General features: G+C 56.3%; 8 protein-coding genes across 8 annotated transcripts; 4 read left to right on the top strand and 4 right to left on the bottom strand.

Moving 5' to 3' along the window:
* Positions 1–1496: 1496 nt before the first annotated feature.
* Positions 1497–3849, top strand: MCM5 (MCM5 DNA replication licensing minichromosome maintenance protein 5; the record flags this gene model as incomplete). The annotated part of the gene is made up of 6 exons (XM_005833182.1): positions 1497–1841; positions 1890–2302; positions 2361–2460; positions 2505–2930; positions 2985–3719; positions 3775–3849. 6 exons carry the CDS (start codon positions 1497–1499, stop codon positions 3847–3849), a joined length of 2094 nt encoding a protein of 697 aa, XP_005833239.1.
* Positions 3850–3930: 81 nt separating this feature from the next.
* GUITHDRAFT_152438 (hypothetical protein) lies at positions 3931–4584 on the bottom strand. The gene is made up of 2 exons (XM_005833181.1): positions 4515–4584; positions 3931–4363 (listed from the first exon to the last, which is right to left on the bottom strand). The coding sequence occupies exons 1-2, from the start codon at positions 4569–4571 to the stop codon at positions 4163–4165; spliced, it is 258 nt and encodes an 85-aa protein (XP_005833238.1). The 5' UTR covers positions 4572–4584; the 3' UTR covers positions 3931–4162.
* A 1053-nt stretch (positions 4585–5637) lies between these two features.
* GUITHDRAFT_70655 (heat shock protein 70) lies at positions 5638–7593 on the bottom strand (the record flags this gene model as incomplete). The annotated part of the gene is made up of 1 exon (XM_005833180.1): positions 5638–7593. The coding sequence occupies one exon, from the start codon at positions 7591–7593 to the stop codon at positions 5638–5640; it is 1956 nt and encodes a 651-aa protein (XP_005833237.1).
* A 555-nt stretch (positions 7594–8148) lies between these two features.
* Positions 8149–10101, top strand: GUITHDRAFT_107868 (heat shock protein 70; the record flags this gene model as incomplete). Its single annotated transcript, XM_005833179.1, has 1 exon — positions 8149–10101. One exon carries the CDS (start codon positions 8149–8151, stop codon positions 10099–10101), a length of 1953 nt encoding a protein of 650 aa, XP_005833236.1.
* Positions 10102–10616: 515 nt separating this feature from the next.
* Positions 10617–12099, top strand: GUITHDRAFT_138360 (hypothetical protein; the record flags this gene model as incomplete). Its single annotated transcript, XM_005833178.1, has 7 exons — positions 10617–10796; positions 11000–11084; positions 11136–11239; positions 11291–11383; positions 11473–11562; positions 11889–11945; positions 11995–12099. 7 exons carry the CDS (start codon positions 10617–10619, stop codon positions 12097–12099), a joined length of 714 nt encoding a protein of 237 aa, XP_005833235.1.
* Positions 12100–12576: 477 nt separating this feature from the next.
* Positions 12577–14934, bottom strand: GUITHDRAFT_157755 (hypothetical protein; the record flags this gene model as incomplete). Its single annotated transcript, XM_005833177.1, has 7 exons — positions 12577–12629; positions 12672–12753; positions 12801–12947; positions 13059–13187; positions 13244–13396; positions 13451–14706; positions 14808–14934. The coding sequence occupies 7 exons, from the start codon at positions 14932–14934 to the stop codon at positions 12577–12579; spliced, it is 1947 nt and encodes a 648-aa protein (XP_005833234.1).
* A 415-nt stretch (positions 14935–15349) lies between these two features.
* Positions 15350–19881, top strand: GUITHDRAFT_138358 (hypothetical protein; the record flags this gene model as incomplete). Its single annotated transcript, XM_005833176.1, has 17 exons — positions 15350–15876; positions 15924–16056; positions 16114–16149; positions 16297–16476; positions 16773–16838; positions 16887–16958; positions 17096–17154; positions 17284–17401; positions 17698–17835; positions 18057–18170; positions 18329–18409; positions 18489–18590; positions 18641–18697; positions 18849–19004; positions 19182–19337; positions 19637–19711; positions 19825–19881. The coding sequence occupies 17 exons, from the start codon at positions 15350–15352 to the stop codon at positions 19879–19881; spliced, it is 2127 nt and encodes a 708-aa protein (XP_005833233.1).
* Positions 19882–20801: 920 nt separating this feature from the next.
* Positions 20802–21140, bottom strand: GUITHDRAFT_107864 (hypothetical protein; the record flags this gene model as incomplete). Its single annotated transcript, XM_005833175.1, has 1 exon — positions 20802–21140. The coding sequence occupies one exon, from the start codon at positions 21138–21140 to the stop codon at positions 20802–20804; it is 339 nt and encodes a 112-aa protein (XP_005833232.1).
* Positions 21141–21585: the final 445 nt, after the last annotated feature.

The raw sequence follows: 21585 nt of genomic DNA, 5'->3' as shown, positions 1-21585 counted from the left end.
TGTGTTTGCCGCACACAAAAATGGAAGAGTCGGGCCAGCCCCTTCCAAAAACTTATTGAAATCCGGCGCGCTGATTGAAATCCTGATTGAAGTTTGAAAGAGTCCCCCGCCGGCCGCCCGGGCCGGGCCCCGGGCCGCCTGACTCCGAGTCACTGTCAATTTAGGTGAAGTTTGGTTCTCGCTGTACGGTCTTTTCTCTTCTCGCCGTGTGGCCAGTGCGACAGTGTCAGGGTCAAGCCTCCTCGACTCTCAGCCGAGAGTCTCCTGCCATGCCGGCCATGATTGTCCTCCGACCGTCCGGAGTCCGTACCGTGACTGATTTCTCGGAGGCTAACTTCCGAACTTGAACTGAAGTTCAACCGTTTCCGGGAGTCACGCCCGCGGCCACAGTCACCGGGCGGGGCAGCGGCTGGCACTGGCAGGCACTCAGCGGCCGCAGAACTTTGGAACCGTTCAACGGTTGTGACTCGGTAACTTATCGGTGACGGCCCGCCGGGCGGAGTCGCCGCCGGGATGCCAAGTTGACGCCGGCGGGCCCGGTCTGTCCGGGCCGGGCCGGCGGTGACTCGGGTCACTGTGACCGTACTGCAGTCACGGTGCGGCGGGGCCACTGAGTCACGGCGTCACCCCCGCCCGGCCGGCCGCCGGCGCGGCGGGGCACTGGCCGTGACCGGCGTCACCCCGGCCGGCCTGGGCGCCGGCCCGGCGCCAGCCCGCGGGGCGCGGCCGCTGACCGTCGGACCCGGCGTCACGAGTCCGAACACGCCGGACTGACGCGGGGCGGCGGCGTGACCGGCCCACCGGCCCGGCCGCCGGGGCGGCGGCTGCTGTATCGGCCGCTGATCGCTGAGTCGGCGGATCGGACCGTTCACCGTGGCACGCCGGCCGGGCGGCCGGCCACTCAGCCCCGGGCCGGGAACCTAGCCTACTAGGCTAGCCTAGTACGTTCGGACTGTCACCCGATTGGCGGCCGGGCCCAGCGCCCGGCACGCGGCCTTGCAGCCGCCTTACCACTCACTCAGGCTCACTAGCCTTTGCGGCTACTCACAGAGTCAGTGCCACTATTAGTCAGGGTCAAGCCTCCTTGACTCTCATTATTGTCCTCGTACTGATTTTTAACTTCACTTTGAGTAAAGAATCTCTCTTTTAGTAGGCTAGGTGACGACTTCGCCGCATAACTACTGAGTCAGTTGTGACAGCCTACTGTTTTGCGCCGCCGGCGCCGGTTCGCCCGTCGGGCACCTTCCTTTCTTGGAAAGAGGGCGGGAGCCCTGTGACTACCCTACCCACTACCCCACCCATTCTTTCAACATTGGGGTGGGATATCTTTATTTCACATACCTTATTGAGCACAGATTCTATATATGTCTTCCTAGGTAAAACTCCATATCCCTGATTGTATGGTAGCAGAGTGGTGGGGGGTAGTATGCCCACCCCGATCTGCTCGATTCAAGGACCCCCATTTGGGTGTGGCGGAAGGAAACAGCGACGGCGGCATGTCGGGCTTCGACGAGGGGAGGGTAACATGGAGCGATCAAGGACTGGCGGAGGACAGCAGGTCCTTCGGAGTCGCCGAATTTCAAGACTTCATCCGGCAGTTCCAGGTGGGGGACGAGTTCCCTTACAGAGATCAGCTGAAGAAGAACACAAACATGCACGAGTACCGCCTGGAAGTGAACCTGGACGATCTCATGACCTTCAACCCCAAGCTCAACGACGCTCTCCGGGAGAAGCCAGCAGAGCTCATGCCGATCTTTGAGAGGGCCGCGAGAGATGTGTACGCTTCCATGCTTGTGGGTAGGCGGGAGGAGGGCGACACCCCACCAGACGTTCAAGTCATCGTGACAAGCACCTGCAACCCTGTGGGAATGCGCGACCTCGCTGCCAAGGACTACTCGAAGCTGGTGCACATTCAAGGCATCGTGATATCAGCGAGCAAACCCCGCGTCAAGGCTACGATGATCACTCTGCAGTGCAAGAGCTGCAAGAAGCTTGTCAACGTGTTGGTCAAGCCTGGCCTGCATGGCTGCAGCTTTCCAAGGGCGTGCGAGGGAAATCCCGGGGCAGACTTGCAGCAGAAGTGTCCTCTAGATCCCTTCCAAGTCCTCTCCGACCGCTCCAAGTATGTAGACCTGCAGACCCTGAAGATCCAGGAGCTACCGGAGCAAGTGCCGACGGGCGAGATGCCCCGACACATCACGGTGACTCTCGACCGTCACCTCGTCGGTCGAGTGGTTCCTGGTGCCGTCATATCTGCTGCGGGAATCTTCACCATCCTGAACCAGAAGCCCCGGCAAGCCAGGTAAGAATCGAACGAGCCCTCTGACTGTCGCGCTGCTCGCTGACTCTGCTGGTGGTAGTGCTTCCTCGGTTCGAGTGCCGTACCTGAGAGCTCTTGGAATCATGGAAGTGAGCGGAGTAGGAGGAAGAATGACGGAATCGGACTTCACGCAGGAAGAGGTATGCCAAAGGCTGCTGCTTACTCCTTGTGACATGCTATGCAGGAGTCCAAGTTTCGCAGCATGGCAGCAAGCCCAGACTTCGTGGAGAAACTGCGCGGGAGCATTGCCCCCTCAATCTTCGGGCACGCGGATATCAAGAAAGCTCTTTGCTGCCAGCTGTTCGGTGGCTCCAGGAAGCTCCTGCCCGATGGCGGCAGGCTGAGGGGAGACATCAACGTCCTCATGCTTGGAGACCCTTCCACGGCAAAGTCTCAGCTGCTCAAGTTCATTGAGAAGGTTGCTCCGATCTCCGTCTACACCTCCGGCAAGGGAAGCAGCGCAGCGGGTCTGACAGCGTCGGTAGTGAAGGATGCAAACTCTGGGGAGTTCTACCTGGAGGGAGGAGCGATGGTGCTGGCCGATGGAGGGGTCGTGTGTATCGACGAGTTCGACAAGATGAGGCCGGAGGACCGAGTCGCCATCCACGAGGTACGAAGAGGAAGATTGTGAAGCTCGACCCTTCTGACTCTTCTGATCCCCCAGGCCATGGAGCAGCAGACGATCTCTATCGCAAAGGCTGGCATCACCACCATGCTCAACACCCGAACGGCCGTGCTGGCCGCAGCCAACCCAACCTTTGGACGATACGACGATATGAGGAGTGCCGTGGACAACATCGACTTTCAGAGCACCATCTTGTCTCGCTTCGACTTGATCTTCATCATCCGTGACGCGAGGAATGAGGAGAGGGATCAGCGAATCGCAAGGCACGTGATGTCCCTGCACAGTGGAAGCAGCGTGCAGCAGGTGGAAGGAGAGATCGATCTCAATACCATGAGGAGGTACATCTGCTACGCGCGCACCAAGTGCTCCCCTCGGCTCTCGGAGTCAGCAGCCAAGCGCCTCCAGGACGAGTACATCAGGATCAGGCAGCGGTACGCACAGGAAAGCTCGGAAGGAGCCCCCGCGATCCCCATCACAGTCAGGCAGCTGGAGGCTATCATCCGCATCTCAGAGTCGCTGGCAAAGCTGACCTTATCTCCCCTAGCGACGGAGCGCCATGTGGAGGAAGCAGTCCAGCTATTCAAGGAGTCTACCGAGGATGCGGCGAGCAAGGGGCTGATGATGGAGGGGATGACGAGCCCAGCGGTGATGGCTGACGTGCTCAAGAGCGAGAAGGCGATCAAGGAGCGGGTTGGCATTGGCATGTCTGTGCCAGAGCGATCGCTCGTGGGGGAGCTGAAGGAGCGAGGGCTGTCGGAGGGAGCTGTGCGAAAGGTGAGGAGTTAGCTGGTGATGGGATGAGGAGGAGTGGGCTGATGTTTGTGTGCAGGCTATCAGTGTTATGCTCCAGCGGCAGGAGCTCGAGCTTCGGTCTCAGGGGAAGTACATCTGCAGGAGGCGCTAATGTATCTATATATCCAAGGACGCAGGAAACCCTTGCTCGACTTGGTACGGGCGGACAGCCGTTGTGTCATTGTTGTGTTTTGCCATCAAATAAAAGACTTCTGTTGACAACGCTCCTGCAATTCCTTCTGTCTGGACGTGAGTCGAGGTTCCTCTACATTGATGTCACGTCTCTACCTCCATGGGGCTACTGACGGCAAAAGTGTTGACATGGTGCATGGAGCAAACACTCGTTGGTGTTCGATCATTCCGTTTCTTGACGCATCGCCCTATACCTCCTATATCACAGTCTATTTACACTCGCTGGGCTGCCTTCACTTGCGGTAAAAGAGGTCGACCTTGAAGAGCTCGTCCCACGTGACGATCTGCTCACAATCGTGCTCGCCTTTCTCTTTCACGCACTCCGGGCATCCCACCCTCAACGTCCCTGGAGATGTTTTCTCTGTCTGGACTGTTCTTCTTGACTTCTTCGCCATCGCAGCTGCCTGCTCAGTCTTAGAGGCCACTCCAAGGCTCTGCACCACAACCGGTCAGCAGCTATCAGGAGCAGAGTTTCAGTGCAGTGGAAGAAGAGAAGGAAAGCACAAGGTCGAACGAAACAGCTGAGAAGAACGCTGACATATCAAACAAACGCACAGGAAAGCAAAGATCATTTTAGTCTCCTACCTCCACTCTTGAGGCGATCGAGCTGAACCTTCGCAGAGCGGCAGAGAGCCCTGCCATCGTCGATTGTGCGCATACCATGCCCGGGAACCTAGCGCCTTCGTTTAAAAAGAGGTTTCTATAAAATGTTTTTAATATATCGAAAAAAAGTCTTATGAAACCTTAAGGAGGCCATTAAGAGGGGGTTTCGTGTGGTAAACAGGCGGATCGCATTGAAACAGAGGTCGTTCCGACGTATATATTTATAGATCTCAAATTTGACCGAAAGCGGGGGGCGAGCGGGAGGCGAACTGGGGGTCGCGGGCTGACGTGCGATGACGAGACGAGACGTGGAGGGGTAGGGGTAGGGAAGGGCAGGGAAGGGCAGGGCAGGACTGGACAGGACAGAAGAGGAGAAGAGAGGAGAGGAGATCAAAGGAGAAGCGAAAAGTAGAGAGTAACAGTCAATAGAAGACAAGTAGGAGAAGTTAGGTGGGATGTCAAAAACAAGGATTAAAGAAGTGAGTTCAGTATGATTCAATTGGACCCAACCAACATTCTTGCTATTGTGATATCCAAAAGAAATTCAAAAAAAGTATTTCAGGAACTAAAGATGAACAAGATTGAGACAGGAAGTGATATCGCTACCTTGCCTAAAGATCAAAGGCACATTTCAAGACAGTGAAGAATCAAAGGGAGGGTAATATCAGCTGCGATAAATGAGTCGGAGCTCAACGAACAGAACTGGCAATCGCATGCGTAACTAACTTGTGCGTTGTGGGGAGGTAGTGGAGTTTTATGTAGTGGCAGTAGTTACACCATAGCGTCTGCGTGAAACCAAAATTGTGTGTTGAGTATCATTTCAAAGAAATATTATAGGGGAAAAATACTGATGAGATATGAGTTCCATGTCGAAACAAAAAAATAAGAAGGTAAGTCTTCTCAAGATCTGTTACCATCAAAAGGCTGATTGAACAATGTTGAATCATTATAAATCATTAAAGCATTCAAAATTGAACGTTTTGCTTGAAATCAGAAGAAATCGTAAAAGAGTTCAATATATAAAGATCACTCACGTTTATTCGTGCATCATCAATAAAATATCATTCCATCTACTGATACAACTTCAATACATATCACCGCACAACTAATCTACTTCCTCAATGTGAGGACCAGCGCCACTGCTCTCCCCAGCTCCCGATGCGGCAGCTCCTTCGCCTCCCATGCCCATGCCTCCCGGCATCTGCCCTCCGGCCGAGTACAGCTTCGTCATGATCGGCATGGCCACCTGCTCAAGCGCCTTCTGCTTGGCCTCGTACTCCTCGGGTGCGGCGCCATGGTTGGCCTCGAGCCAAGAGATGGTCTCCTCGATCTTTGCAGTGAGCGACGACTTGTCCGACTCGTCGATTTTGCCGGCAACCTTGTCGTCATTGAGCGTGTTCTTGAGTGAGTAGGCGTAGTTCTCCAGCGCGTTGCGAGCCTCGACCTTCTTGCGCTGTCGATCGTCTTCCTCCTTGAAGCGCTCCGCCTCCCGCACCATGCGCTCGATGTCGTCCTGGCTGAGGCGACCCTTGTCGTTGGTGATGGTGATCTTGTTCTGCTTGCCCGTGGACTTGTCCTGCGCCGAGACGTTCATGATGCCGTTGGCGTCGAGGTCGAAGGAGACTTCGATCTGAGGGACGCCGCGGGGGGCCGGCGGGATACCGTCGAGCTGGAACTTGCCTAGCAAGTTATTGTCTTTGGTCATCTGGCGCTCGCCCTCAAAGACCTGGATGAGCACGCCGGGCTGGTTGTCGGCGTAGGTGGAGAAGGTCTGCGACTTCTTGCAGGGGATGGTCGTGTTGCGCTCTATGAGCTTGGTCATGACGCCGCCTGCCGTCTCGATGCCGAGCGACAAGGGCGCAACGTCGAGCAGCAGCAGGTCCTGCGTCTTCTGCGAGTCCACGCCAGCAAGGATGGCAGCCTGGACGGCAGCACCGTAGGCGACGGCCTCGTCAGGGTTGATGCTCTTGTTTAGCTCCTTGCCGTTGAAGAAGTCCTGCAGCAGCGACTGGACCTTGGGGATGCGGGTAGACCCGCCGACCAGCACGATCTCGTTCACCTGGCCCTTGGAGATCTTGGCGTCGCGCAGCACGCGGTCCACAGGGTCCATGGTCGCTCGGAAGAGGTCCGCGCAGAGCTCCTCGAACTTGGCACGCGTGATGTTGGTGTAGAAGTCGATGCCGTCATAGCACGAGTCCACCTCGATGGTCGTCTGCGCCGCCGACGACAGCGTGCGCTTGGCACGCTCGCACGCCGTGCGGATGCGCCTGAGGGCGCGGGCGTTTTCGGAGGGGTCCTTCTTGTGCTTGCGCTTAAACTCCTGCAGCACGTACTGCACGAGGCGGTTGTCGAAGTCCTCGCCTCCCAGGTGCGTGTCGCCTGCCGTCGCCTTCACCTCGAAGATCCCGTCGTCGATGGTCAGCAGCGACACATCGAAGGTGCCTCCGCCCAGGTCGTAGATGAGGATGTTGCGCTCGCCCGAGCCCTTCTTCTCCAGGCCGTAGGCGATGGCAGCTGCAGTCGGCTCGTTGATGATGCGCAGGACGTTGAGACCCGCAATCATGCCCGCGTCCTTGGTCGCCTGGCGCTGGGAGTCGTTGAAGTAGGCCGGCACCGTGATGACGGCATGCTTGACCTCCTTGCCGAGGTAGGCCTCGGCGGTCTCCTTCATCTTGGTGAGGACCATGGACGAGATCTCCTCGGGCGAGAAGGTCTTGGTCTGGCCCTTGTACTCGGCCTGGATGTGGGGCTTGCCGTCCTTGGGGACTACCTTGAAGGGGAAGTGCTTCAAGTCGTTCTGGAGGGCGGGGTCGTCCATCTTGCGGCCGATGAGGCGCTTGGCGTCGAAGATTGTGTTGTGAGGGTTCATGGCGGCCTGGTTTTTGGCGGCATCGCCGATGAGGCGCTCGCTGTCGGTGAAGGCAACCCAGGAGGGGGTCGTGCGGTTACCTTGGTCGTTTGCGATGATCTCGCAGCGCTCTTGCTGCCAGATGCCGACGCAGGAGTAGGTAGTGCCGAGGTCGATGCCAACGGCGGGTCCGTCGATCTTCTTGTTAGACATGGTAGAGGAAGAGAAGGAAGTGTAGGAAGAGAGACAAGTAAGTGCTGAGGAGGAGGAGGTGTTGGTTGAGAACTAGCGTACAAGGAGTGCCTGCAAGTTTGTTGAGAGGAGCGGGGGAGCGATCAGGGTTTTATTTCACACCCACCCCGTTTCGAATGTTCTTTCGATTCGGGTGGGTGCTGGTATTTTTAGGCAGAACAGACGGGTCCTTCGATCGAACAATCGTTTGTAGAATGTTCTTAGGTTTTGATAATTGAAATTGTTCATAGGGCTCAAAAATACCCATCAAATTTCAAGATATCAGGAAAATTAATTGAGATAGCTTGAAGTTTCAGAACAAATTTTTCACAAATTTTGAGAAATACCACGGTACACCGGGACAGGCTGCACCTGCAGAACATTCTGCTGACCCCACCCCTCCCCTATAAAACCCTGAGCCCTGCCCCTCCTCCCCCAACAAACTTCCTTGCTTTCGGCGCCCACGCGCTACTCTACATCCTTGCACCGTTGTCTCCGACTTCTCTCTCTTCCTACACTTCCTTTTCTTCCACTACCATGTCTAACAAGAAGATCGACGGACCCGCCGTTGGCATCGACCTCGGCACTACCTACTCCTGCGTCGGCATCTGGCAGCAAGAGCGCTGCGAGATCATCGCAAACGACCAAGGTAACCGCACGACCCCCTCCTGGGTTGCCTTCACCGACAGCGAGCGCCTCATCGGCGATGCCGCCAAAAACCAGGCCGCCATGAACCCTCACAACACAATCTTCGACGCCAAGCGCCTCATCGGCCGCAAGATGGACGACCCCGCCCTCCAGAACGACTTGAAGCACTTCCCCTTCAAGGTAGTCCCCAAGGACGGCAAGCCCCACATCCAGGCCGAGTACAAGGGCCAGACCAAGACCTTCTCGCCCGAGGAGATCTCGTCCATGGTCCTCACCAAGATGAAGGAGACCGCCGAGGCCTACCTCGGCAAGGAGGTCAAGCATGCCGTCATCACGGTGCCGGCCTACTTCAACGACTCCCAGCGCCAGGCGACCAAGGACGCGGGCATGATTGCGGGTCTCAACGTCCTGCGCATCATCAACGAGCCGACTGCAGCTGCCATCGCCTACGGCCTGGAGAAGAAGGGCTCGGGCGAGCGCAACATCCTCATCTACGACCTGGGCGGAGGCACTTTCGATGTGTCGCTACTGACCATCGACGACGGGATCTTCGAGGTGAAGGCGACGGCAGGCGACACGCACCTGGGAGGCGAGGACTTCGACAACCGCCTCGTGCAGTACGTGCTGCAGGAGTTTAAGCGCAAGCACAAGAAGGACCCCTCCGACAACGCCCGCGCCCTCAGGCGCATCCGCACGGCGTGCGAGCGTGCCAAGCGCACGCTGTCGTCGGCGGCGCAGACGACCATCGAGGTGGACTCGTGCTATGACGGCATCGACTTCTACACCAACATCACGCGTGCCAAGTTCGAGGAGCTCTGCGCGGACCTCTTCCGAGCGACCATGGACCCTGTGGACCGCGTGCTGCGCGACGCCAAGATCTCCAAGGGCCAGGTCAACGAGATCGTGCTGGTCGGCGGGTCAACCCGCATCCCCAAGGTCCAGTCGCTGCTGCAGGACTTCTTCAATGGCAAGGAGCTGAACAAGAGCATCAACCCTGACGAGGCCGTCGCCTACGGTGCTGCCGTCCAGGCTGCCATCCTTGCTGGCGTGGACTCGCAGAAGACGCAGGACCTGCTGCTGCTCGACGTTGCGCCCTTGTCGCTCGGCATCGAGACGGCAGGCGGCGTCATGACCAAGCTCATCGAGCGCAACACGACCATCCCCTGCAAGAAGTCGCAGACCTTCTCCACCTACGCCGACAACCAGCCCGGCGTGCTCATCCAGGTCTTTGAGGGCGAGCGCCAGATGACCAAAGACAACAACCTGCTAGGCAAGTTCCAGCTCGACGGCATCCCGCCGGCCCCCCGCGGCGTCCCTCAGATCGAAGTCTCCTTCGACCTCGACGCCAACGGCATCATGAACGTCTCGGCGCAGGACAAGTCCACGGGCAAGCAGAACAAGATCACCATCACCAACGACAAGGGTCGCCTCAGCCAGGACGACATCGAGCGCATGGTGCGGGAGGCGGAGCGCTTCAAGGAGGAAGACGAGCGACAGCGCAAGAAGGTCGAGGCTCGCAACGCGCTGGAGAACTACGCCTACTCACTCAAGAACACGCTCAATGACGACAAGGTTGCCGGCAAAATCGACGAGTCGGACAAGTCGTCGCTCACTGCAAAGATCGAGGAGACCATCTCTTGGCTCGAGGCCAACCATGGCGCCGCACCCGAGGAGTACGAGGCCAAGCAGAAGGCGCTTGAGCAGGTGGCCATGCCGATCATGACGAAGCTGTACTCGGCCGGAGGGCAAATGCCGGGAGGCATGGGCATGGGAGGCGAAGGAGCTGCCGCATCGGGAGCTGGGGAGAGCAGTGGTGGCCCTCACATTGAGGAGGTTGACTAAAGCTGTACGATTGTGTTTTTCTTGAGACATGATATCTGGTTTCTTGTCTTGGTTTGTTTGATTAACCGTGATTTTCCAATAAACACTCACTGGAATATTTGTATGCACCACACTCTCCTGCCATGTCTTGTATTGTCTCCTCTCTCTCGACTCTTCTTTCTTGTCGTGTGTCGGTCAAGTTTTGTCTGTGAGGAAGCTTGTCGGAGTTTGTCGTCAAAGTTTGAATCTTCCACCAAACGCTTGGTTCTAATTTAAAGTTATCAAGGCTGTTTTGGGGCCCCTTCTGAACATTAGCATCAAGTTGCATGTGAACGAACCCCGGACCCCTGGCCTTCCATGTATCAGCCGTTGGTCGCGCATGCACAAGGGCAGGCAAGAGGCGAGGAGCGGGTCGTGTTGTAAGTATGCTCTCTGCTGATGCGCTCACATCTCGACTGTTTGCTGTCTCGTTGCTCTATCGGACGTGACGTGTTGATATGTGAACTTGCTATTGTCAACACGTCTAGGCACTTCACATGTCCTCAGAGCCCCCAAGGAGTGCGTCTCCGTTCCTCCTCTCCCTGCTGCAAGGGAAGGATGTGAGCAAGGCTCGTCACGACGCTCTCGCTACTCGTAGTCGATCTCACCGCAGCTTGAAGCTCAAGGATCAACCGCAAACCTCTCCGGGCGACTCCCCGCCACCTGGCATCACCAAGGTTAGGCAATACGAGCAATGCAATCATGCATGGATGGTTTGTATTGAGAGAGCTGAGTTGAGTTTTGTCTATAGAGGCTGTCTCACAAATTCTCGTGGAAGAAAGGAACTGTTTTAGGTTCCAAAACGAAGCGCCATGTTCTGCGCAGTCAGGTGTTCCTATCACAGTGTTCAACGTGACGATGACAAAGATGAAATTTGTAGTACTTTGACGAAGAAATATTGCTTGATGCTCTCCTTGTTCTCAAAGACTCGCCAGTATTCCGTGGAATCAGTGAAGACGCTCTATGTGAGGAGCTTTTGTGTTTGATCGGCTCATTTCATTGAAAACGTGCATTAGCCTCGTTGATACCCAAGGCTCGGTTCGATCGGCTCATGTACGGCTCGTGTGTTCGAAAAGAAGGGAAGGTGGATGAGGATATGATTGTAGTTATGGAAGGACAAGTAAGATAACCCTTGTCCATGATTGTCAATTCACCCTGTTCTTCTTTCAAGGTCTCAATCCATCGCAGCGTTACCCTGCCTGATCATTGCAAGGCCGCATACGCTTCCTTCAGATTTCTATCAAAGCAAGACTCGAAGAGCAAGGTATGCTCTCGACTTTTAGCTTGATATCATGAACTTGACTTGCTGTTTGTCTTTGCTCGTCCTGGCTGTGCTGACTGTATTCGAATCAGATCCCAGGAAGAGAACACCAAGATGTGAATCTAACTGTTGCTGTGGGCTCCAAAGGAACTGTGCTCGGAGATCTGACGGCAGGAGATCGCGTGAGCCTCCTCGTGCGAACTGTGAATCTCTTCTCAATCTGTGGCCGCAGATAGCAACAGAGAGCTGCTATGTGGCATCTCAGACAGCGACGATCCTTCGATTGAAAGTTGCTGGTGCCTTCGATGATGATGATGATGATGATGATGATGATGATGATGATGATGATGATGATGAATGAATGATTGATTGGTAGACATGCTCGCCGTACTGGAGCAAGATCACATCAAGATGATGCATGGGCAGTTGGATAGAGCCTTGCGGTGGAGAGATCGGCTGGTCTTTTCCCTCCTCCTCTCTTCTCCGCCTCACCTCGCCTCTGACGCAGGCAAGCGCGAGTATATCACGATTCTTGAATGTGGCAGAGAACCTTGCGTCGGTGAAGGTACTTTGATTGCTGACTCCTGATCTCTGTCTTACCCACACGACCAAAGTCTGAAGCCAAGAAAACGTTTTCATGGACGGACTTGTTGCCCGGACATGTCTCTCAGTCCAAGAGCCTCGACATGTCAAAGGACAAGGTTCGGAGCTGCAAGTGAGACTGGGTTGTGCAACTGACAGCGTGTTCAAGACTTTGGCAAGTAAACAAGACACCGCAAGAAGCGCGCTGAAAGGTAAACTGCAACGAGACGGAAACCCGGTCATGACAATGAAGTAGAAACGGCGAGAGTTCGACCATGGTCGGCAATGACAACATCCTCCCTTCGGTACTGGGTACCCTACACCATCACTTGGTGTAACCCAGTCATAGGAATACCAGCAGTGAGGCCTCAAGGTTTGCGGACGAGGTTGTTGACATACGTACACGAAAACTGTTCCTGGACACTTGGTTGCCCCCTGAAGGACATCGAGTGCACACAGGTGAAGGAGACATGCAAAGACTTGAAAGTGACGAGGAGGGCAGGCAAGGGAATAAGAGGGAATGCGGCGAGCTTTGAGAATGTTCATATGGAGATGGACATCGACGCAATTGCCGACTTTGACGGAACTTACTTGCCCAACTTCATTTGATGTGATCAAGAATTGTCGATGACTGTCAAGAACGCATCTTGGCTGAGCTCTACGTCGCCTGAAGAGAGGTCAGTACAGGAAGGGAGCGAGGTACAAGTACCAATCCTCTTCATCTTCTTCTTCCCCTCCTTCTGCTTCTCGAGCAGCTTCTTCTTCCTCGTCACATCGCCACCTCCAACAGTCTGCCAGGAGCGGATGAGGTAGCAGCGGAACGAGAGCAATGGCTGACCTTGCCGCTCCTGGAGAGCACGTTCTTCCTCACAGCCTTGATGGTCTCTCTAGCGATCACCCTCCCTCCCACCATGGCTTGGACCGCAACTTCAAACTGCTGCCTATCCAGCACCTCCTTCAGCTTTTCTGTAACTCTGCGTCCCACCTGCAGACTCTTCCATGAGGTGGCGGCACGAGAGCAGGTCAAGACAAGGAGACAAGAGGAGAGGGGACAGGACGGGGAAGAGCATCATCAAGAGCTGCCATGATACAAGACCTGCTCTGCATTGGTGTGATGGACGATGGTGGTCAACGCATCCACTGGCTTTCCGTTGAGGTGGAACGTGACTTTACTGATCTGAGCTTGCTGGAACCCTGCGGGCTCATACTCCAGGCTAGCGTATCCCTGCCAGACAGCCAGTCAAAGCGCAAAGTCTCTGCTTGCGCCCAGCTGCCTCGTACCGCTGAGATCCCCTTGATCTTGTCGTAGAAATCGATGACGATCTCGCCGAGAGGAAGGATGCACTTGAGCAGGACCTGCCCGGAGTCCAAGTACACCATGTCCAGATCCCTCGCTCTCCTCGACGTGCAGAGCTCCATGACACCCCCGAGGTGCTGAAGGAAAAGTCTCAGTCAGCACGAGGCCAGCAAGTGAAGTCAGCGGTTAACCTCGGTAGGCATGAGCAAGCTGGCTTTCACCACGGGCTCTTCGAACTCAATCACCTGCGACTGGTCCGGGAAGTCGCTCGGGTTGGAGATGGTGACGAACTCCTTCGGGTTCTTCTTGAGGCGGACTCGGAACGGAACCGTCGGGTTGGTGATGATGATGTCTGCGTTGTGCTCCTGCTCCAGTCGCTGCCGGAACACATCCATGTGGAGGAGGCCCAGGAATCCGCACCGGAACCCGAGCCCGAGAGCGTTGGAGCTCTCCTTGAAGATGCTGACCGATGTGTCGTTGAGCAGCAGCTTCGAAATCGCCTTGTTCAGCGCGTCAAAGTCGCTCGCGTCGATCGGATAGATCCCGGCGAACACCATTGGCACGGGCGGCTGGAACCCCTTAAGCGCTTCCACAGACGCGTCGCTGCAGACTGTGTCGCCCACCCGAGCTTCAGCTGGAGACTTCATGTTGCACAGGATGTAGCCGACCTGACCAGCCTGCAGGCGGGTAACGGGAGTGGCTTCAGGATGCATGATTCCCAGCTCGTGGACCTCGTACGTCTTGTCAGTAGACTTCATGAGAAACTTCTCCCCGTGCGCAATCTGACCCTCCATCACCCGGATCAGCGACACGACTCCCTTGAACGTCTCGTACCACGTGTCGAACACCAGCGCGCGCAGTCCGTTCTGCAGGGAGCCCGTAGGAGGAGGGATCCTCTCGATCACTGCTCTTAGCAGCTCTTCGACCCCCACCCCAGTCTTCCCTGACACTTGTAGGATCTCCTCCTTGGCATAGCCCAGGGCTGCGTGGACTTGAGCAGCGACCCGATCGGGGTCAGCATGAGGAAGGTCGATCTTGTTCATGCAGGGGATGATCTTGAGGCCGTTCTTGGTAGCAAGCGCATGGTTGGCGAGGGTCTGAGCCTCGATCCCCTGGCTGGCATCTATGAGGAGGATGACTCCCTCGCAAGCTGCCAGACTCCTTGAGACCTCGTAGGAGAAGTCCACGTGCCCCGGGGTGTCGATCAGGTTGAGCAGGTAGTCCTTCCCGTCCTGCTGGTAAAAGAGACTGGCAGATTGCGCTTTGACAGTGATGCCCCTTTCCCTCTCCACCTGCAGTTTGTCCATGTACTGATCCCTCTGCTCGGATAGTTTGGTGTTGGTGAGTTGCAGGAGGCGGTCAGAGAGGGTGCTCTTTCCGTGATCAATGTGAGCTATGATAGAGAAGTTGCGAATGTTCTCCTGCGGCACCCCGCGCAGGTAGTTCACTTCCTCGCTCTCCTCAGGAGGTTTTGAGATGACGTTTCTCCTCCATGCAGGATCCCGGGTTGAGTAGAGAGAGCTTATCCTGCATGCATGCTCCGTTGACCATCTCCAGCCCCTGACATCGGCCATCCCAGCATGGAACTCTCGTACAGCCAGATTCCCTCGCAGAGACGAGCATGCGCGTGGAGGGTGAGGGTGAGACGATTCAGCCCGCAGGCACTGATGAGCATGTGCCATCATTCGAGAGCTGATCTCACGTGTCTTGGCCTTTCTCAGCTCCTCTGCCTCCCCTCTCATCCTCCAGCACGCCATGCCCCCCCGTCCGACCAGCCCTTTCATTTTTCTCCCCACGCCCCCTCCCTCATCCCCCCACAGCCTAAAAGGCTCAGTGACTGGTCACCCGGCATTGGCATATCACTGGCGACCCCGGGCCGGCTCTACGACCCACTTCCCCACTCATACCGCGATCTATATGGGAATCTGTATGGGAATCGGAATGCACTATCGGCATCCCTCCCCTGATCAGACTCTATGCTGGTGCTCCCTCCTTCACCGTTCATGCTCGAGTGAGGACGTGATGTTCCTGGCGGCTTGTTCTTGATCAGCGCTTGTCGAGCATCGCTAAAGCGCTCTTCTTCCATCGAGATGGTGGGGAAGAATGTAGTGATGAGCAATCGCTACAAGCGCCTGGATGATGAGGACGATGACAAGGAGGAGGATGGAGAGGCTGAGCTCGCAGCCGCTCTCCTGGCGCCTCCTTCGATCTGCATTGCCTTCAGCCTTCCCGATGAAGATTCAGTCCTGGATGAGAGCGAGCTGGAGAAGAGCAAGGAGCAGCGGGAGGACATGATGAAGAAGCTGCGGAAGCTGAACCTTGAGGTGGAGCAGAGGATCAACCGTGCAGGAGACAAGCTCTTCCTCAACGTCAGCACGCCCGACCACCTCATGGCAATGCAAGCCCAAGCTCGAGGCATCCGCCTCCGGCTGCAAGACAAGCATGGAGGAGCGTTGTGCATGTTCAGCAAGAAGTTAGTGGAGGGGCCGCAAGGCAAAGATCGCTTCCTCGAGCCCGCAGACAAGGCGATCGGCCACTTCAGCAGCTTGCAGCAGCTGGAAATCACGGACAGGATCATTCGCAGCGAGCCGATAGACGATGGCAGTGGGCCGCAGACGTGAGGAGAAGCATGATGGTCCTGGTGAGCTGACGGATGATGAGCAGGAGCAGAGCGATCGACCCCGAGAGTCTCATGGAAGGAGATAGTCCTGTTATCATCGGATACTTCTACATGCACTTCGACCGAGCCCGCTACAAGCTCGTCGCTGAATGGGCGGGTAGCTGGAGTTCACCTCAGGTAGGAAGGAAGGGAAGGAGGGAGGGAGGAGCAGCGCAGGCTGACAGATGGCTGCAGCCCATTGAAGACATCAAGGTCTACTTCGGAGAGAAGGTCTGGTGGAGGAGGAGAATGGAAGAGAGAATGGAGGGAGGAGGAGGAGGAGAAGCAGGGAGGGGGAGGAAGAAAGAAGAGAATGGGAGGAAGGGAAGGAGTGGGAGGGGAGGGAACGGTTGGACAGAGATGCTGAAGATGCTTCAGGTCGCTCTGTTCTTCACCTTCTACGGCTACATGATCTCCATGGAATGGCTTCCAGCCCTCTGCGGCACAGCCTTGACATTTTCGCAAATGGCCTCGCACAGACTCACAGGCTCGTGGGACAATCCATATGTCGTCGTGTATGCTATCGGCATGTCCATATGGTCCATCCTCGTCTGCCAGGTCCCTTTCTGTCCCTTCGATGTGCACTCCCCCCCTCCAGCCTTTGGCAAGGAAACACAAACGCACTCGCTGTCTGCTTCCCCTTCCCTCAGTCTCCTTCATTCTTCTTTCTCCCCCTCTCTGTTAGACCTAATCTTGCAGTTTCTCTTAATGATGACTTCTTCACGTCTCCTCGCACTCTTCTCTCCCTCGCCCTTCTCCTCCCATCCTTCCTCCCCCTCTCCCCCCTTATCTCTCTTCGTCCACACCCACTCGTTCGCTCTCTTGCTAGAATGATCGGTGACTATGACGAGCAGCTGTGGAGGAGGCTCGAGGCGAGGTTGAGGTATGAGTGGGACACGCTTGAGTTCGAAGAGCAGGAGGTAGGGAGAAGCGAGTGGGGAGGCAAGAGCAGTAAAAGAACGCCGCAGGTGATGTTGACAGAGTTCAAGAATCATCCGTCAACAGTCAAAAACACGCACGTCAATCCCCTGACAGGAGAGGTGAGCGAAAGAGGGATCGAACCAGAGAGAGGGGAAGCAGGAGCGGGAGCGGCAGGAGCAGGGGCAGGAGCAGGAGGGTAGAATGGACGAAGGAGGATAAGCGAGGGTTTTCAGAGCGCTGAGCTCACTCGTTGCAGGTGGAGGAGTACTGGTTTGATGAGGGCAGTTTATTCCCGCCCCGTGGCAGAAAGAGTAGGTGAGACCGGTTCTTCTTCCTCATCTCCACCTCTTCCTCTCTCCTTCTCCCTGCCTCTTCATCCCATTCCTTCCTCTCCTCCCCCTTCTCCTCTCCTCCTCATTCTCCGCCGGTGACACTTCAGAGCAGGGTCCTCGTCACTTTCCTGCTGATTGGAGTTCTCTGCGTGGTGTCGATGGCGATGGCGATCGCTGTTTACTTCTTCTGTCGTCCATTGATGAAGCCAGGCCATACAACCGTTGGAGCTGTGAGTGAACGTTTTTCCTGCACCTGCTCCTGCTCCTGCTCCTGCTCCATCTCTTCCCTTCTCCTCTTCCTCCACCTTTCTTCTTCTTCCTCCTTCTGCTTCTACTCCTTCCTTTGTCATCCCACTTTTCCTTCTCTCTTCTGTCTCTCTCTCTCTCTCTCTTGCTCGCTTGCTCGCTCCTTCTGTCTCTCTGTCAGTTATGTCTTTCGTGTTTGTTTCTCTGCCCTTCTTCTCCTCCTGACATTCTTCTGTCTTTCTGTCTGACTCTCTCTCTCTCCCTCCTCTTCTCCCCTCAGATTGTCTGCGGGATCGGATTCTCTGTCGTGGGAGAAGTTCTGAACCGAGTCTTCGACCGCTTCCTCACGTGGAGAATGCAAGCTGAGAACTGGCGGACAGAGGTCGAGCGAGAGGATGCAGCTATCCTGAGAACTGCGGTGAGGAGTAGGAGGTGGAGAAGGCGGCGGCGGCGGCAGGGGTGATAGAGGAGGAGGAGGGGGGGGGGGGTTGCAGGAAGAGGAGGTGGAGGAGGAGGAGGTTGAGGAAGAGGAGGTGGTGGTGGAGGAGGACGAGGACGAGGACGAGGAGGAGGAAGAGGAGGAAGAGGAAGAGGAAGGTATCAGGCAGGAAGGTGGAGGCATGACTGGGTCGGGGGCAGGTGTTCAAAGTCGTGAACAATTACTTCGGCATCTGTTTTGTCGCATTCGCGGCTAACCGTCTGCCCTCCTTCCTCTTCAGCAAGTCCGTCCTTGCCGCCTTCAGATGCCCGCAGGTAAGGGACAGAAGAGGAAGAGGAAGAAAAAGAGGAGGGGGAGGGGAGGAGGATGAAGGCGGGGGGGAGGAAGAGATGAAGGAAGAGATGAAGGAGGAGGAGGAGGAGGAGGAGGAGGAGGAGAAGGAGGAGGGGATGACTCTGACGCCACTTTGCAGTGGCAGTGCATGCCAGTGGCTCAGGGGATTTTCACCACCACCTTCGTGTCCATGACAGCCTTTCGAATAGTCGAGGAGAAGGTGCGACAAGAGGAGAGGAAAATAGAAAGGAGAGGAGGAGAGGGGAGAATGGGGAGGTGGAGGAATGACGACCTGGCAGGTTTTCCCCGTCGTCAAGCGTCTCTGGATCGATCATGTCAACAATGCCTCGTTGAGGAAGGCGGCGAAGGTTAAGGTGGTGAAGTTGCCCATGGAGGAGCAGGTCGAGTCAGCTCGCACTGCCTGCTGCCGTGGGTGCTGACGTGCTCGCAGCTGGAGCTGGGCAAGTCAAAGCCAGTGACGTTCCTCTACGAGACTGTCGTGATGCAGGTAAGAGGAGAGCCATGGAGGAGAAGGGTCTGGCTAACTTTTCTCGTCCTCCCCTTCTTTCCCACGTTTTCTCCTTCTCTACTTCCTTGTCTTCTCCTCTCCTCCGCCTCTACCTCTACGTCTCTCTCACACCTTCTTGCTCCTCCTGCAGTTTGGCTTCATCGCCATGTTTGGCACGCTCTTTCCCATGGCTGCTGTCACGGCGCTACCCTTAAACCTCATCTTCCTTCGCAGCCATGCTCAAGATCTCCTTCTCTCCTACCAGCGCCCCGCCTATCAGTGCGCGGCAGACATCGGCAGTTGGCAGGTCACTTATCTCTCTTCTGCTCCAGCCTTCTTCCTTGCTTCCCCCTGGTCCATCCTCTCTGTGCTCTTCTCCTCCTCGCCTACTGCATCTCATTTCGTTCCCCCTTCCCTCCAACGTCCTTCCTTCCCCTCATCCCCTCCTCCTTTCCATCTCTCGGGGAGCTGAGGTTTGCTTCAGTCGGTCCTCAGCTTGTTCGGGACGCTCTCGATCGTGACCAACTCCTGCCTGGTGGGTCTTACTGCTCATTCCGTCTACTTCTATCACGCCAACATGACCCTCGTCGACCGCCTCTGGGCTGTTGCCATCCTCGAGCATCTCCTCTTCATCGCCAAGGTTCACCGTTCCTCCTCTCTCCCTCTTCCTCCCTTCAACCTCATCCTCCTCCTTTTTCTCTCACTCCGACTCATCTCTCTCCTCCCACCCCTCTTCCTCCACCACCACCTCCTCTTCCTACTCCTCCACTTCTCCTGTCTCCTCCCTTGCTTCTCCTCATCCTCTTCTCCCCCAACTTCCCCCTCTCCAAACATTCTCACCCATTCCTCTCCCCTCTCCCTCCTTCCTCCTCCTCTCACTTCTCCCTGGCTCGGTCCTCTGCTCCTCCTCCCCTACTGACGTCTCTCCTCCCCCTCCAGATTCTGATTGAGAATCTCATCGTCGCTGACGCGCACAAGATCGTCGATTCCTATGAGAATCGCGAAGAGCTTAAGGTAACTCGCCGTCCCCCTCCCCTCTCACCGCCCCGCTCTCATGCGTATCCTCCTCTTCTCCTCCTTCCCTCCCCCCCTCCTTCCTCTGCTACCACACGCTGACAGTGCGGCAGCGTCAGATGCTGCAGAAGGAAGGCTTGCAGGAGGATCAGTTCAAGACAGAGCAGTAGCCTCCGCTCTCTCCTCCTACCCTAGAGTGTGAAATAGAAAGGGAACCGACCCTGACGCTTGTAGCCCGTAGCTCGTGAGGAGAGTGGCGAGTGGGATGAGGATGTTGTCCACTTCCGGAGGGGATATCTGCAACAATCTCAGCCCAACTTGCACTGCTCCTGCTCTCCTCTTCTTCCGCCTCCCCTTCTTCCGCCTCCTCGCAACTTTCAACGCCCCCTCCCCGGCATCCGGCTCCTCTCTCACAATTCTCCGTCTCTCCCTTGTCTTGAGCTTCATCAGATCCTCAACCCCTTCACCCAGGAACACTCCGTCCTCTCTCCGTTCTCCTCTCTTCCCCTCTCTTCGTCTCCCTTTTCCTCATCCTCATCCTCTTCCCTTACCCCTTCTGCCACTGTTGCTACTAGCGCGCAGACAGCAGCAGCTCGGAGGAAGGCTTCTTCTTGAAAGAGGGTCCGGTCGTAGTGCCCGGCAGCAAGGAAGAGACGTCCCCACAAGAAGCTCCCAGCAAGCGAGGATAGGAAGAAAGCCAGAGAGCCTGACTGTCAGTGAGAAGAGAAGGGGGGGCGGTGAAAGGGATGGACAGGGAGGAGGACGGGGAGGAGGTGGTGGTGGAGGATGAGGAGGAAGGAGGTAGGAGGCAGGGGGACGAGGACGAGGACGAGGACGAGGACGAGGGCGGACGAGCGGGGAGGGGCACTGGAGACCTGGATAACTTTTCTTTCCAAACCATCCCACGCGATACTGCAGGATTGCTGGTCTGCCCAGCAGGCGCCCGACAGGATCAGCAAGGCCATCGCCGAGAAAAAGGCAGCTGCAGCAACCAACATCAACGTTGAACCCTCCCTGATCCTCTTGCATCCTCCTCTCATCCTCCTTCCTCGTCCTCCTTCCTCCTCCTCCTCCTCCTCCTCCTCCTCCTTCACCTCAAAGTGATGACGCTGGCAGGAGAAGTCCATAGCAGGCAGATGACTATCGCTGTGATGGCGCAATACAGCAGCGTCCCACGGCAGAGCTCCTCCCTCCTCCCCGTCCTGCACGCCATCGACTGGATGCTTGCTATCCTCACCTGCTCTGCCATCACGCGCACATCGCGCATGCTCAACCTTGCCTGCAGGAATTTGGGGAGCCTGACTAGCTCCTCCTCGGGGATGTAGGCGATGAGAGAAAAGGCGACGATGAAGCTGCAGAGGAAGGAGGCGACGACCAACCTGCCCACCCAGCTCTGCCCAACGGGAAAAAGAGCGAAGCAAGTGAGCATGGTGCTACCAGCAAAGATGTGCTGTGTGAGAGTTAGAGGATGACGACGACGAGGAGGAGGAGGAGGAGCAGCAGCAGCAGCAGGTGTTAGTGGTTGGAGGAGGAGGTTTGAGGAGCTTACAGTGAGTTTGCGCGTGACGACCGAAGGCAGCAGCTTCCTCTTGGCCAGAAATCCGAACAGCTCGATCTGAGATGCCACTGGATGAGCAGGAGACGGCAGGACAGAGGAGTAGGAGCATGCTCTGGTGTGTTACTAGAGGAGTAGGTGGATGCTCTGGTGTGTTACTTGGACCTGGGCGATGATGGCGACGAGGATGGTGCCTGTAGCCAAAAGGATCTCGTTGGAAAGAAGAGCATCCCATCCGCCTCGCAGCCTTGGAAGGACGTCAAGGAGGGATGGGAAGCAAACGGAGGAAGAGGAGGTGGCGGAGGGGGGGGGGGGGGAG

Source organism: Guillardia theta, assembly GCF_000315625.1.
Source record: "Guillardia theta CCMP2712 unplaced genomic scaffold GUITHscaffold_31, whole genome shotgun sequence".
Classification (NCBI taxonomy): Eukaryota; class Cryptophyceae; order Pyrenomonadales; family Geminigeraceae; genus Guillardia; species Guillardia theta.
The sequence above is the reverse complement of the archived record's forward strand: the minus strand, read 5'-3'. Positions and strand labels throughout refer to the sequence as shown.